Genomic DNA, 14078 nt, shown 5'->3' with positions numbered 1-14078 from the left:
CCTCTGCTTTCCTGAATAACCAATCCCCGCACGGAGATTCCGAAGATTGACCAATCAGAGTCAGTCTCATCCCCTCGGCTCCAACTTGCCAATCAAAAAGACGCCTGGGTTCCCGCCTCAGTGGGAAAAATCCCTCCCCCTGCGAGCGTTCCGCGCTCCGCCGCGCCCCGGCCTACGGGCCCAATCAGCGAAGGTCACGAGTTCCTAGCCAATCTGCTCGCGCTGTAGTTTTCCGGAAGTCGTCTTTCGGAAGCAACACCTCTTCCCGGTCTTCTCACGGCTCGAGTCACGTGGTAGGCGAAAGGGGTGGGCCCTCGCTGCGCGATCGTCCACGTGACGTGGCAAAGACGGGGTGCCGGAGCTGCCATTTTGCGCGGGAGGGCGGCACCTTGTACTTCCTAAACTTCATCCCACAGCCTGGCGGTCTCAGATGTCTCCAATCTCAAGACTTTTCCTCTTGCTGATTCCGGGACCTCCTCTGATTGCTCGGCTGTTTTCCCTGCCTGATGCCCTTTTGACCTCTTGACCTCTGGCTCAAAGGTCAGCTCCCGGGTTCTGAACTTGGGTTTGGGCAGTGTGGCTTTGGGGATCCTCGGGTTTAAGTTCCTCAGGTTTCTAAGCTGTGGGTCCACGGCTTAGATCTGGCCCCTTATAACACAAAACGGAATCCAGCTCCAGAGGGGGAAGATAAGCCTTACAATACATATATAACCCAGTTCACCCCAACCTCCTAGCACAAATATTCCAGCTTTAAGGACCCCACTCAGGCCTCCCATCCCTGGAGTCAACCCCAGTCCTTGTCGCATGGTTTCAGGTTCTAGTCTTTGTTCCTTCACAATAAGTGGGTAACCACCACAGTCGGCAACTAAACTCTTAACATCTTTTTTTGTTTGTGACAGGGTCTTCTTATGTAGCGTACGATCCTCCCATCTCCCCAGGTGCTGAGATTACAAGAAGATTGCCACCACATCTGGATGCGCTAAAACTTTGAAATCTATATCCCTGAGACCAACGCTTTTGGGGAATCCTGCCTCCTGAAGACCCCAAAATGACCTCTCAGTGCCCTCTTCCCATAGAGTCACTAGTCCCTCCAAGAGCCCCCATCCTTCCACCTCCTCTATCCACAAATCTCTTGAATGTCTCATTTTCACTCCCTCTCTGTGGTATCCAGGCCCCCATCCCTCCACCACCTCCACTGCCTCCTCCACCCACTGCCATGGGTGCTGTTACGCCTCATGTTTATGGCCTTGAGAAGAGTCAGCTCCTGAAAGAAGCCTTGGAGAAGTCCTGCCCTGTTGCCAAGGGCAGAGAAGATGTGAAGAGGCTCCTTAAGCTGCACAAGGACCGGTAGGGTCTCCACATTTCACCCCACTTGGGCTCATCTGGGTGACAGTGACCTTGTCTCCGAGATCACTTGTTATCTCTCAAGAGTTTATTTGTCCTCTAATTCTTTGTTGTTGTTGGTGGTGGTGGTGGTCGTGGGGTCTGAACTCTGGGCCTGGGTGCTGTCCCTCAGCTCTTCAGCTCAAGGCTAGCACCCTACCACTTGAGCCACAGCACCACTTCTGGCTTTTTCTGCTTATGTGGTGCTGAGGAATCAAACCCAGAGTCTTATGCATGCAAGGCAAGCACTCTACCACTGAGCCACCTTCCCAACTCCTCAATCCTCTACTAAGGCCTATCAGCCATGATGTGCCAGTGCCTGGTCCAGTAGAAAAGGCAGTCAAATTTTGGGCCCACCACTTATCTCCATAGTAGCCAGGATTGTGGTGATAGAATCCAGAGGTGGGTGTCTGATCCAAGCTGGGGGAGTGTGAGGATTTCTGGGAGAAGAGGAACCCTCAGTGCTGCCAAGCAGGTCATGCAGGAGATATGTGATGAGAGAAGACAGATTGACCATAGGCCATAGGACTGGCCCATACGTGCACTTGCATGCTCACGCGTGTGCACATACACATATACAACGTGGCTGGAGAATTTGGGAGTATTTAAGTAGTACAAGGAATTAAAGTTAGGGCTTGGCCGGACACCAGTGGCTCACACCTGTAATCCTAGCTACTTAGGAGGCTGAGATCTGAGGATTGCAGTTCAAGGCCAGCTCAGGCAGGAACTTCTGTGAGACTTAGCTCCAGTTAACCACCAGAAAACCAGAAGTGCTGCTGTGGCTCACGTGGTAGAGTGCTAGCCGTGAGCTGAAGAGCTCAGGGACTGTGCTCAGGCCCAAAAGCTCAGACCACACAATCAACAACAACCAAAAAAAAAAAAAAAAGTCAAGGCCTCAATATACCACTTGAACTATGTCCTCTAGATTTTGCTTTTAGTTTGTTTTCCAGATAGGGTCTCAATCTTGTACCAGTGCATCCTCGAACCTTAATCCTCTTATCTCCTGAACTCTTCCTGAGCAGCCATGGGTTCCCATGCTCAGTGCTGGAAGTTTATGAATCCAGGCATTTCTTTTTCCTTCAGATTCCGGAGTGACTTGCAGTGGATTCTCTTCTGTGCTGACCTGCCATCCCTCATCCAAGAAGGCCCTCAGTATGTGCCCTGGGTGGAGGGAATGGAAACTCCTTCTAATCTCTACCTTACGGTATACAAAGGTCCAATAAAGACAACAGGCTTAAGGAACTGGGGCTGTTTCTCCCAGGTGCGGGTTGGTGGCCTTGTGGATGGCTGGCACCCTTCTGTCACCCCCCAGTGGCATCTCCCTGGAGAGACTCGTACAGGTAGCCATGGAGAGAGGCTACACAGCCCAGGGAGAGATGTTCTCTGGTGAGTTGAGTGGGAAAGAGCTTCAAGCCAGTGCTCCCCTCGGTCTTCCCTAAAAGGAGCTAAAGAGGCAGGATAAGGGGGAAAGCCGCTCACTCCATTCTCCAGGCCTGTTCCCTTTAGTTTAGTCAGCCAGAATGGTTACCAAGTTGAATTGGGGAGCCAGGCTGCCTGGGTTCCAAGCCCAGCTCTGCCTACTGGTTGGCTTTTCATGCTTTCTTTTCTGTATTTGTCCCCAAGTGTTGGTGGGTGTATTGAGGTTGGAAACATGGATCCTGTGCAAGCCCTTGGCATGTTGCTAGGCATATAGTGAGCTCGCTCTCTCTCTCTTTCTCACATGCAGTGGCTGACATGGGCAGGCTGGCACAGGAGACATTGGGCTGCCAGGCCGAGCTGATCTATGGTGGCCTGGGTGGTCCCAACCGAACTCGTGTCCTACAGCACCTCATCACTGGACAGCCCATGCTTATCCCGTATCCCAGGGCCTGGGAGGCAGACGGGTGGGCAGGGGAAGCAGGGGGTACAAAGGGCAGGTCCTTGGGCCTTTGGTCCTTAACATCCACATCAGCTACGATGAGGATTTCAATCATGAGCCATGCCTGAGGAAGGGCCACAAGGCCCACTGGGCAGTGTGTGCAGGTGAGATCCCCTCCTTTGTCCCTGTACCCCCTCTCTGGGTTTCCCCAACCCCCTATTGGCCTTCCCCACATTCTTGCCCTTGCCTTGATGCTCTACAGCCAGGCCATGCACTTGGGGCAGAGCAGAGCTGGGTCACCCATGTCCCCCACAGGTGACACAAGCATGAGACGCGGCAAGCAGTAGGTGCCTCAGGGCTCCCGTTTGGGATTTCCACAAAGGTACATCGCATCTGGAAATGGAAGGTGACAGTAGAGCATGTGACCAGTGCTTGGCACGTGACCCAGTTCAGGAAGCATCAGCAGCCTATCACCCTCATTACCCCCCTGCCTTGGAAGAGGCCACAATTGTACATGTCAGGAGGCCGGAATGGAAGCTCTTCTCAGCCTGTTCATGGAGGTTTTGTGGCCTTGAGGGCTCTTCCTGAGCATCTTCTTCCTGCAGGGCTGGAGGTGACAGGCTTTGCTCCTTCCAGTGTCACCCCCTCCCACTGCCCTAAACCACAGGGCAGAGCCTCAGATGCCTGAGGCTTCAGAGTGTGGGATCAGCTGCCTGGGTCCCACTCTCAACCTAGCTGTGTGCCTGCTGAGCCCCTATAAAATTAGGCAGTTGAACATTTCTCTTTTTGTGCTGGTACTGGAGCTTGAACTCAGGGCCTTGCACTGTCCTTAAGCTTTGCTGCTCAAGGCTAGCGCTGTACCACTTGGAACCATAGCTCCACTTCAGTTTCAGGTAGTTCTTTGGAGATGAGAGTCTCATGGACTTTCTTGCCCCAGCTGGCTTCAAACCTTGATCCTCAGATCTCAGCCTCCTGGTTGGGATGATGGATATGAGCCATATCCGACTCCTCTTCCTCTTATTCTCCTATTCTCCTCTAGGCATCCTGGTGGGTGTGCAGGGTACACTGAGCCTCAGCTACCTGGAGGACCCTGAGATGCCAGGCCTTTTCCACCCTGCGCCTGGTGCAGCCAGCCACCTACCATCCCTACCAGAGGAAGGCACTCCAGGCACCGTCTTCCTTCTCTCCAAGCAAGGCAAGAGTTGGCACTACCAGCTGTGGGACTATGATCAAGTCCGAGATAGCAACCTGCAGCTGACAGACTTCTCACCCGCAAGGGCCACCGATGGACGGGTGTATGTGGTGCCCACTGGTGGGGTGCGTGCCGGCCTCTGTGGCCAGGCCCTGCTCCTCAGATCACGGGAGTCAAGCCACTGACCTGACCACACCTTAGCTCTGTCACCACTGGACAAGTGCCCCAGCTTCTCCCCATGTGACAGCTGTGGATTTAGTTCAGAGACCCTTCCCCAGTCCCCCCACTATCCTGTCTCAAGCCCATCCCTTTTGGAGTTGAATACTGATCCCCCTCTCTGGGGAGACAACTCAGACCCTACATCCTTCCCATCCCACCCTGATATAACCCCCACCTGCCTCTTGGGGGCATCTTCTAAGAAACTGTCACCTCACTGGACATCTGCAGGTACCTCCTGCCTGGGCCCCAACCCCAGCCTGCTTAGAAGACCACATAGAACACTTCCCACTGAGTTCTCCTGGTCCATCTCACCCTCCCTCTGGCCCATGTGTTGTGCCTTAGCTTTTCTGCTCAAGGCTGGTGCTTATCACATGAGCCACACCTCCACTGCCAGCTTTTTTTGTGTTTAAGTAGGAATTATAGTCTCACTGTCTTTCCTTCTCCAGGTTAGCTTTGAACCATGATCCTCAGATCTCAGCTTCTTGAGGAAGGTAGGCTTACAGGCATGAGACACCAGCACCAGGCTGATCATCATGATTAAAAATAAATAAATAAAAAGATGTGGACTGAGTCAGCCCTGAGCCTGCTTCTCTGTTCTAGCACTAAAATATAGAATATGAATGTGAACCCACATACCCCAGATACAAAGGAAAAAAAAAAACCCACCATATTGACTTTGTCCTGTTTATTGGGGTGTTGTGGGTAAAGGCGCAGTGAAGCCATTTGCCTCAAACCCCTTCCCACCCAACCCCCCAATCTAACAACTACCTGGTTTATAAATACATAGGAAGATGATCAGTAGAAAAGGACAGGGCCATCTTCTCAGCCCTGCAGCCCAGATCCTTGGCTTGGGAAACAAGTCGGTGGCCATCTGTCCTCCCTTTGGCCAGGAAGCCAAAGTCACAGATGCTGCAGCAGTGGAACAGTGGACACATCTGCCACACCCAAGGTTCTGGAATCTTTGGTGTCGACCTTGGACTGCAGGCCCAAGGTCATGGCCAGCACCTCCACCTGGGCTTCTGGGCCACCTGCCCTTTCACTGGGGGCCCTCCTGAGCAAGGCCACAGGGATTCCCAAGGGAAAAAACCTGTTACCCTGGCCTCAGAAACCCCCTTCCTGCAGCCCCAGTGTGCTGAGAGGAAGGACCCCCAGAGCTCCAGGGCAGGGGGCTGACAGGAAGAGGAGGCGGTCCAGAGTCTGGATCTGGTGCACCAAGGAGTGAGGTTGTGCTGGTCACAGTGCCGGCAGGCAGGTGGCTGTGGTTTGGGTGTGTGGCAGATCAGGGGAGTCCTCAGAGGAAAAGGGAGGATCCCAAAGAGCCAGGCAGTAGGGAGTGGCTGTGCCCCACCCAGGAACTTCAGACCTGGGCAGTGTCAGCAGGTGCCCTGCAGTGTCCTGCCCTGTCACTCAGCACTTGGACAGCCTCCAGAGACTGGAGACTTGGCCCCATGTTTGTAAATGATGCCTGATCTGGGAACCAGGAAGGGCTCACAAGGGTGGCCACAGGTCATCCCAGCTATCAGGAGAAGCCTTCCCCGTGGGTCAGGAGAGCTGGTGTTTTCCCAAGACCATAGCAGAGCCCGCTGCTGCCTAGTGTTCCAGGGCCTTAAGACCTTCCACACACGGGTCTTGTGCCACCAGCTCAGACTCCCACGGAATCTTGGGGCTCCTCCCAAGCCAGAGCAGTGCCATCCCATGAATGAGCCTGGCAGCTGATGGGTAGGTCAACTTTGGACCAGTCCCTGAAGGAGGCCTATCAAGTTGTCCAGACCCCAGAGGTAGCCGTCCTCTCGGTTGCCCTCGGCCCAGGGCAGCCTGTGGCTGAGCGTCTGGTGGTCAGGCAGGGCCACTGTCTTGCCAAAGTCGATCATCCACACCTTGGCCAGGCCAGTGTGGTCATGTACAAAGAGAAGGGAACTGCCCACCACCTGTAGGGGAGAGACAGACAGTGAGGAAGGAGTGGGCAAAGGTCAAAGTTTATGCCCTGGCTGGCGGGAGAATTGGCTGGTAGATGGCATGATCCTTAGTCCCAGCTGGCCTGAGTTCAAGTCCTGATTGACTGTCACAGGGCTGTCTTGGAGAGATGGTTTAATCTCTGTGTGTGCTTCCTTCTATATAAAGCAAGGGTACAGCAGGACACCAGTGGCTTCTGCCTGTCACCCTAGCTACTCAGGAGGCTGCAATCAGAGGATCCAGGTTCAAAACCAGCCCAGACAGAAAAATCTGTGAGACTTTTATCTCCAATGAACTAGCAAAAAAGCCAGAAGCAGATGTGTGGCTCAAGTATTAGAATGCCTGCCTACCAAGAGCAAGCCCTGAGTTTAAACCCCAGTACTACCAAAAAAAGTTGCGTCACCAAACTGGCAAAACCACACAGAGGCACAGAGCAGCAGAGATGAGAGGGAACCCTCGGGCCTTCCCTTTGTGATTGCCATTTAATGCCTGAAGGCAGGGACAAGGATAACAAAGGTGACATTTGTTTAAAAACAAACATGACAGTGACAGCTGGCACCTACTAATGGTTTACTCGGGGCTGGGCTCTCATGAATTTGCCTGTCATCCTCTCTCTGCCCACGTGGCAGGGGTGCTGTCCCTTGTCTTCCAGGTATGGACATTGAGACTGCCTGGAATGGCTGCCAGGCTCAGGAGGCTAGGGAGGGGGCAGAGCTGGGATTGGAATCTAGGTCCATCTGACTCCCAGGTCTCTGGATCTCTGGGGAGATTGGGACATCAGGAAAGAGAGGAAAGAAGCTGAGGGTCAGATGAAGGAGCCTGGTGAGCAGAGGATGCTCACCAAGGGCGAGGCCACCTCTTCATAGATTTCCCAACCCCTCTCAGCAGTATGTTTCCCAAGAAAGATGGTGTAGGAATGTGGGTGATACAGCAAAGGCGCCTGACACCAAATAAAGAAGACATAAAAACAGACACTATAAATAATTACTGTCTCCTCGTTGCTGAGGAAGCGGAGATCCACAGGATTGAGGTTCAAAGTTAGCCTGGGCAGAAAGATCTGTGAGATTCTATCTCCACTTAACCAGCAAAATGCTAGACTGAAGGTGTGGCTCAAGTGGTAAAGCACTAATCATAAGCAAAAAAGTTGAGCAGTAGGGCAGGCCCCTGAGTTTCAGCCTAAGTATTAGGACAAAAAGGAAAAAAAAAACTTCTTGTCAGAGCTGGAATGCTTTGTATGCCCCCAAAATCAGTCTCCAGTGGTTCTGTCATACCTCAGTAACACTGAAAGTTGTTCCTGTCTGTGTCCTGGAGCCCAGCCAAACTTTGGGGTCTCTCTTGTTTTAATTGTTGCTTATGGGGCTTGAACTCACAGCCTGGCTGCTGTCCCTGAGCTCTTTTGCTCACTTGAGCCACAACACCACTTTGCGTTTTCTGGTGGTTAACTAGAGAGTCTCATGGACTTTCCCGCCCAAGCTAGCTTTGAACAGTGATCCTCAGCCTCTTGAGTAGCTAGGATGGCAGGCATGAGCCATCGGCACCCAGCGGAGCCTCCCTTTTATCACTGTCCACTGTCCCCGCAGGCTGCCTGGCCCACCTCCCTCATGTACACCCACGGTGTCCAGGGGCTCGCACCTCATGGGTCCTGAAGAAAGGGGAGGTCTCCAGAGCTTCTCGAAGTTCTTCTAGCCGGGCCACGTACTTTCTCTGAGTGGGAGAGGATAGGTGTCTTGGTTAGAGACTTGTCAGCCACCTAGAGGCCTCCCCAAAGTGGGAAATGGGTAGGATTCATTGGAGTGGCACAGACAAGAGTGAAGCATGTTATACAGTCCCTTGCATGGAGGGCTGGACCTGTTTCTCTTTACTTTTCTCTTTGGTTGATATGGGGCTTGAACTTGGGGTCTGGGGACTATCCCTGAGCTCTTTTGCTCAAGGTTAGCAATCTACCACTTTGAGCCACAGCACCACTTCCAGTTTTTGAGTGGTTAATTGGAGACAAGGGTCTCACGGACTTTCCTGCCCTGGCTGGCTTCAAACCATGATCCTTAGATCTTAGCCTCCTGAGTAACTAGGATTGCAGGCATAAGCCACCAGTGCCAGGCTTTCCCTTTCCTTTTGGTTTGGCCTAGTCATGTGCCATGACCTGCCCTGCCCAACAGAATGCAGCCATTCCAGGCCCGGGTACCAGGAAGGCTGACCCATCTATTTGCTCTCTTGGCTTGTTGTTCCCAAGGTGAGAAGCAGTCTGGGCTGGTCTGCTCCATCAGGACAGATGGCCATTTTGAGCCAAGACAATGAGCCAGCAGGCAGACACCCAAGTCAAGCCAGGCTGGACTCTGCCAGCCTGGGCCAAGCCACCAGCTGACTGTGAGCGCTGAGCAAAGCATGCCAGCAACAGCCCAGGCCCAGAGCTAAATGACTTGAAGTGACAATAGATGGTGGCTGCATTTAGAGACGAGGACATTCCACTCACCAGAATCCCTCGGTCCCTGTCCACAAAGTCATCCAACACCTTCGTCACCTGCTCAAGCGCCTGCGTCTTCTTGAAGTTGGTGTTGCAGTGGCCATCAGCTTTCTGCAAGAAGGGTGAAGGGGTGTTGTCAATGCTGTGATTGTGGCCCCCCCCCCATAGGCCTCCAAGATGCTTACTCTATGTTTAAGGCAAACAAGTCTACCTGCCTGGCCCAGCTCAACCCAGCTCCAAAGTCTTAACTTTGGGGAGAGGTGTACTGGGATTTGAACTCAAGGTCTTGGGTTGTTAGGCAGGCTCTAGACTACTTCAGCCATACATCCAGTCCTTTGGGCTTTAGGTGTTTTTCAAATAATATCCTGCGTCTATGCCCAGCTGTTCTGTACTGTGATTCTTCTATTTAGGCTTCCCGCATAGCTGGAATGATAGGTACACTCTACCATGCTCAGCTCTTTATTGAGAACTTGTGAACTTTTTTTTTTTTCTTTTTGGCGGTTGTGGGGCTTGAACTCTGGGCCTGGGCGCTGTCCCTCAGCTCTTCAGCTCAAGGCAAGCGCTCTACCACTTGAGCTACAGCGCCACTTCCGGTTTTCTAGTGGTTTTATTGGAGATAGGAATCTCACGGTCTCTCCTGCCGGGGCTGGTTGAACCGCAATCCTCAGATCTCAGCCTCCTGCGTAGCTAGGATTACAGGTGTGAGCCTCCGGCGCCCGGCAAGAACTTGTGAACTTTTTGCCTGGGCTGGCATTGAACATAATCCTCTCAATCTCTGCTTCCTTCCCAAGTAGCCAGGATTATAGGTGTGACCCACTCAGCTCTCAGCCTAACTTTGATTGGGCCAGTTTAGCCAGCCAGGCTTTTAGAGAATGGGATCTGGCTTTTGGTTGTGACTATGACAGTCTCTAACTGGATAGTCTTAAGTCAACTCAGCTTCAGGTGCTCTATCTGGAAAACGGAAGTTTATTTGGATCTTCTTCCTAAAGCTGATGTGAGGCTTGGAGGAGACTTGGGTGTAGGGTACAGGGGATGGGGCATGATGCCTGGCTTCTATGCACTTCCCTCTTTTTTTTTTCTTCTCTCTCTTTTTCTTTTTCTTTTTTTTTGGTTCCAGTACTGGGGCTTGAATTGAGGGCCTAGGAGCTGTCCCTGAGCTCTTTTGCTCAAGGCTAGCTCTTGGCAATTTGAGCCACAGCTCCACTTTTGGCTTCTTGTGGTTAGTTGGAGATAAGAGTCTCTGACTTTTCTTGCCTAGCTGGCTTTGAACCATGATCCTCAGATCTCAGCCTACTGAGTAGCTAGGATTACAGGCATGAGCCAGTGTGCCTGGCTTGCTTTATTTATTATTTTATTTCTCTCCAGTAGCACCCAGGATCTTGCAGATACTAAGTAAGCCCTTTTCACTGAGCTACAATCACAGCTCACCCTTTTGTTAAGACGAGGTCTGACTCTGTAGCTTAGCTTAACCTGAAACTCATAGTGCAGGCTGGTCTTGAAATCACAATCCTCCTGGCCTCAGCTTCCTAGGTGCTGGGATTACAGCCATGCACCATCACACCTGGCTTATTTCTTGACTATTCAAATTACATTCTGAAATAGCTATTTCAAAAGTAATAAAAAGAAGGGGAAAAGGAATGCAAAAAAGAAAAAATAGAAATCTTCAATCTTCATAGCAAAGAGGAAAGAACTTCCTAGAGAACTGGAGGTCATGACCAGAGGATATGAGGAGCTGAGGAGCCCAAGGAGGCTAGGACAGTAGAAGATACAGGTTGGACTTGACCATGGCCACAGAGAGCAAGAGGAGAAGATGATGCGTCTCTTGTGCATTGGTGGCTCACGCCTGTAATCCTAGCTACTCAGGAGGCTGAGATCTGAGCATCTCATTCTCTACAGGGTGAAAGAAAAGTGGAGTCTTCCTCAGACCTGGCCTGTCCATCCTCCAAGGCCTGCTTCTCATTCACAGCTGTGTCTTTCTAGCCTCTCAGCCTCCCCTGCTCTGTAGGAAGCACAGCCCCAGGTCTGGTTCTGCTGTCAGTGTCAGGCTCTCACCTTGATGCCCTCGATCCGGAAGCCCAGCGTAGAGCTAGAGCTCACGGTTTCCCTCCACTGCATGTAGCGGGGCTTTGTTACAGCGCCCTGAGCATGCTCCTCTGGAGTGGGGGCTCCAGGGTCCACAGCCACCATCTTCTCATACATATCCTTCCGGGGCCGGGGCCTCTCCCGGGCCTTCGCCAGTTCTTCTTCCAGGTAGGTTCTGAGCACACAAGGATGAGACAAAGAAAATCAGAAGGCACAAGGCTGGCAGGTTTATCCTTCCTTACATGAAGACACAGTTCAAGCTATGATGGGTTAGAATATGTAAATAAAGCTGGGTGCCAGTGGCTCATGCCTGTCATCAGAGCTACTCAGGATGGAATATGAGGTGCAGGGTTTGAATACATACCAGGCAGGAAACTTTGTAAGACTCTTATCTATAATAAACTACCAAAAAGCCAGAAGTGGAGATATGGCTCAAGTGGTAGACCACTAGCCTTAAGTGAAAAAGCTCAGGAACATCTCCCAGGCTCTAAGTTCAAGCCCCACAACCCACACCAATTTTTTTTTTGGGGGGGTCGGTCGTAGGGTCTGAACTCTGGGCCTGGGTGCTTTCTCTTAGCTCTTAGCTCAAGGCTAGCCTCTACCACTTGAGCCACAGCGCCACTTCCAGCTTTTTCTGCATATATGGTGCTAAGGAATCGAACCCAGGGCCTCATGCATGCAAGGCAAGCACTCTACCACTGAGCCACCTTCCCAGCCCTGAATTTTTTTTTTAAATCACACACACAAGCCAGACACCAGTGCTCACACCTATAATCTTAGCTACTCAGGAACCTGAGATCTGAGGATCACAGTTCAAAGCCAGCCCAGGCAGTAAAGTCTGTGAGACTCTTATCTCCAATAAACTACACAGAAAAAGCTGGAAATGGCACTGTGGCTCAAGTGGTAGAGTACCAGCCTTGAGCAGAGAGTGGCTCAGGGACAGAGCCCAGGCTCTGAGTTCAAGCCCCAGGACAGGAAAAAAAATCACACAGAGAGAGAGAGAAAGAGAGAGAGAAAGAGTACAATAGCAATCAAGACCACGAAGAAATCCCCTGCATAACCATCAAAAGTATTTAAGTAGTAAAACAACACCAAGTGGAACAAGGGGAGTCACACCACCTCACCCCCCCCACACACCCTCCACCCCATCCAATGCTGCCCAGACTCTACCGGCTGCCCATCTTGCAGTCCATGATGGAGGGACCCTCAAAGTCTGCCAGGAGATCCTCCATCTGATTGAAGGCCTGGCCATCACGATGCACCATCCCATAATAAGCAGGCACAAAGGGCCGCAGGGGGTCACTCATCAGCTGTTCCAGACTGCGCTGCTCACACTGACAGAAGCGTTTCAGAATCCGACCATCCTCCCCTGCCTGGAAATTCCCTAAAGGCAGTAGGACCAAGGGGCCAGTCAGAAACTGGTTCGAGAGACTCCCCAGCCACTCCTCCAAGCCCACTCCCATCTCCCTGCAAGCCAACACCCTGCCTGACTCCATCCATGCAGCAGTCCTCAAAGAGTTTGGGTAGCCATGGCAATGGATGGAAAAAGCGAGGTCCAAGAAGGGAAGGTAACCTTCCCAGGGCCACTCATGAATAAAAAGCAGAGTGATTTGGATGCAGGTGGTTCACACCTGTTATACAGGAGGCTGAGGTCTGAGGAGCATAGGTCAAAGCCAACCAGGCAGTAAAGTCTAGGGGACTCATCTCCAAATAAAAAAAAGCCAGAAGTGGAACCAAGGATCTGAGTTCAAGCCCTTGTATTGGCACACGCGCGCGCACGCACGCACGCACGCACGCACACACACACACACACACACACACACACACACGGCTGTAGCCTGACATGAGAATGCCCAGTTCAGGGCTGCGGTGAGTTTTGTTACATCTGTAACACACACACACACACACACACACACACACACACACACACACACACGGCTGTAGCCTGACATGAGAATGCCCAGTTCAGGGCTGCGGTGAGTTTTGTTACATCTGTAACACACACACACACACACACACACACGGCTGTAGCCTGACATGAGAATGCCCAGTTCAGGGCTGCGGTGAGTTTTGTTACATCTGTAATTGTAGCTTCTCAGGAGGCAGAAACAGGAAGATCATGGTTGGTCTAGTTTGAGTCCAACCAGGAAAAGTAAAATTTAGTGAGACTCTCTAAACTAAAGCCAAAAGACTGGAGGTGTGGCACAAGTGGTAAAGCACCTGCCTGCCAAGTGAGAGGTACTGAGTTAAAAAATGCTTAGGCCTGGGGCCTGAGTATTCCTCAGACTTGCTCTAAGAGATGTGACTGTCACCTCACCAAAGCCATTTTATAGGCAGGGAAAATAAAAATTAGGGAGACCAGACCTCTGCCCACCCTCTGCCCCCCTCCTCCCAGTTCTCACCAGCGTGTCCTGAGAGCTGGACCCAAGGGTAGTGTTTACGGAAGGACACCACAAAGGGCGAATACTTCAGCACCGTCTTCAGCTTCTTCCAGGGTTTGGTCTGTGGGGCAGATAAGGCTGGATTGAGGGCAGAGGCCAGGGAAGGGAAAGGCTGGAAAACAAGGTGGACCTGAGGTCTTGCTGGGACCAGAGCCCTTTCCTGTGATCAAGTTTGTTGGGTGAGGGGACCTCATAGAGGTTAGACATCATAAGATCACCAATGGTGTGAACAAAGGTAGGGAAAATATTGCTGCCTCTGTTTTTTGTTTTGTACTTTTCTTGTGAGTAATAATAAGTATTATTGGGCTGGGAAGGAGGCAGGGAGGAAGGGAAGGGAGGGGAGGGGAGGAAAGGAAGCAAGCAAGCCAGTGGAGTGTGATAGAACACAGTCTAGGCAGGCAAAAACCCTGGGGAAAGAAAGAAAGAAAGAAAGAAAGAAAGAAAGAAAGAAAGAAAGAAAGAAAGAAAGAAAGAAAGAAAGAAAGAAAG

At 51.7% G+C, this 14078-nt stretch overlaps 2 protein-coding genes across 3 annotated transcripts in view; one reads left to right on the top strand and one right to left on the bottom strand.

The window, feature by feature from the left end:
- The first annotated feature begins 362 nt into the window (after window positions 1-362).
- On the top strand, window positions 363-5061 carry LOC105998043 (chromosome unknown open reading frame, human C19orf54). Of its 2 annotated transcripts, none has more exons than XM_013032645.1 (7): window positions 363-540; window positions 939-1347; window positions 2467-2535; window positions 2645-2769; window positions 3110-3239; window positions 3335-3405; window positions 4281-5061. In XM_013032645.1, the coding sequence occupies exons 2-7, from the start codon at window positions 1049-1051 to the stop codon at window positions 4616-4618; spliced, it is 1032 nt and encodes a 343-aa protein (XP_012888099.1). In that variant the 5' UTR covers window positions 363-540; window positions 939-1048; the 3' UTR covers window positions 4619-5061. The 2 variants fall into 2 exon arrangements, with proteins under 2 accessions (XP_012888099.1, XP_012888098.1); XM_013032644.1 differs by having other exon boundaries at window positions 900-1347.
- A 292-nt stretch (window positions 5062-5353) lies between these two features.
- The window catches only part of Itpkc (inositol-trisphosphate 3-kinase C), a 27386-nt gene continuing 18661 nt past the window's right edge, over window positions 5354-14078 (bottom strand). The window contains exons 2-7 of the mRNA XM_013032710.1: window positions 13551-13650; window positions 12319-12532; window positions 11119-11323; window positions 9076-9177; window positions 8238-8309; window positions 5354-6580 (exon numbers count right to left, since the gene is read on the bottom strand). Of these exons, the coding sequence (XP_012888164.1) occupies window positions 6377-6580; window positions 8238-8309; window positions 9076-9177; window positions 11119-11323; window positions 12319-12532; window positions 13551-13650 (897 nt within the window). The 3' untranslated portion in view covers window positions 5354-6376. The remainder of the gene's footprint in view (window positions 6581-8237; window positions 8310-9075; window positions 9178-11118; window positions 11324-12318; window positions 12533-13550; window positions 13651-14078) is intronic.

This window comes from Dipodomys ordii, unplaced genomic scaffold (assembly GCF_000151885.1).
Source record: "Dipodomys ordii isolate 6190 unplaced genomic scaffold, Dord_2.0 Scaffold156, whole genome shotgun sequence".
Classification (NCBI taxonomy): Eukaryota; Metazoa; Chordata; class Mammalia; order Rodentia; family Heteromyidae; genus Dipodomys; species Dipodomys ordii.
The sequence above is the reverse complement of the archived record's forward strand: the minus strand, read 5'-3'. Positions and strand labels throughout refer to the sequence as shown.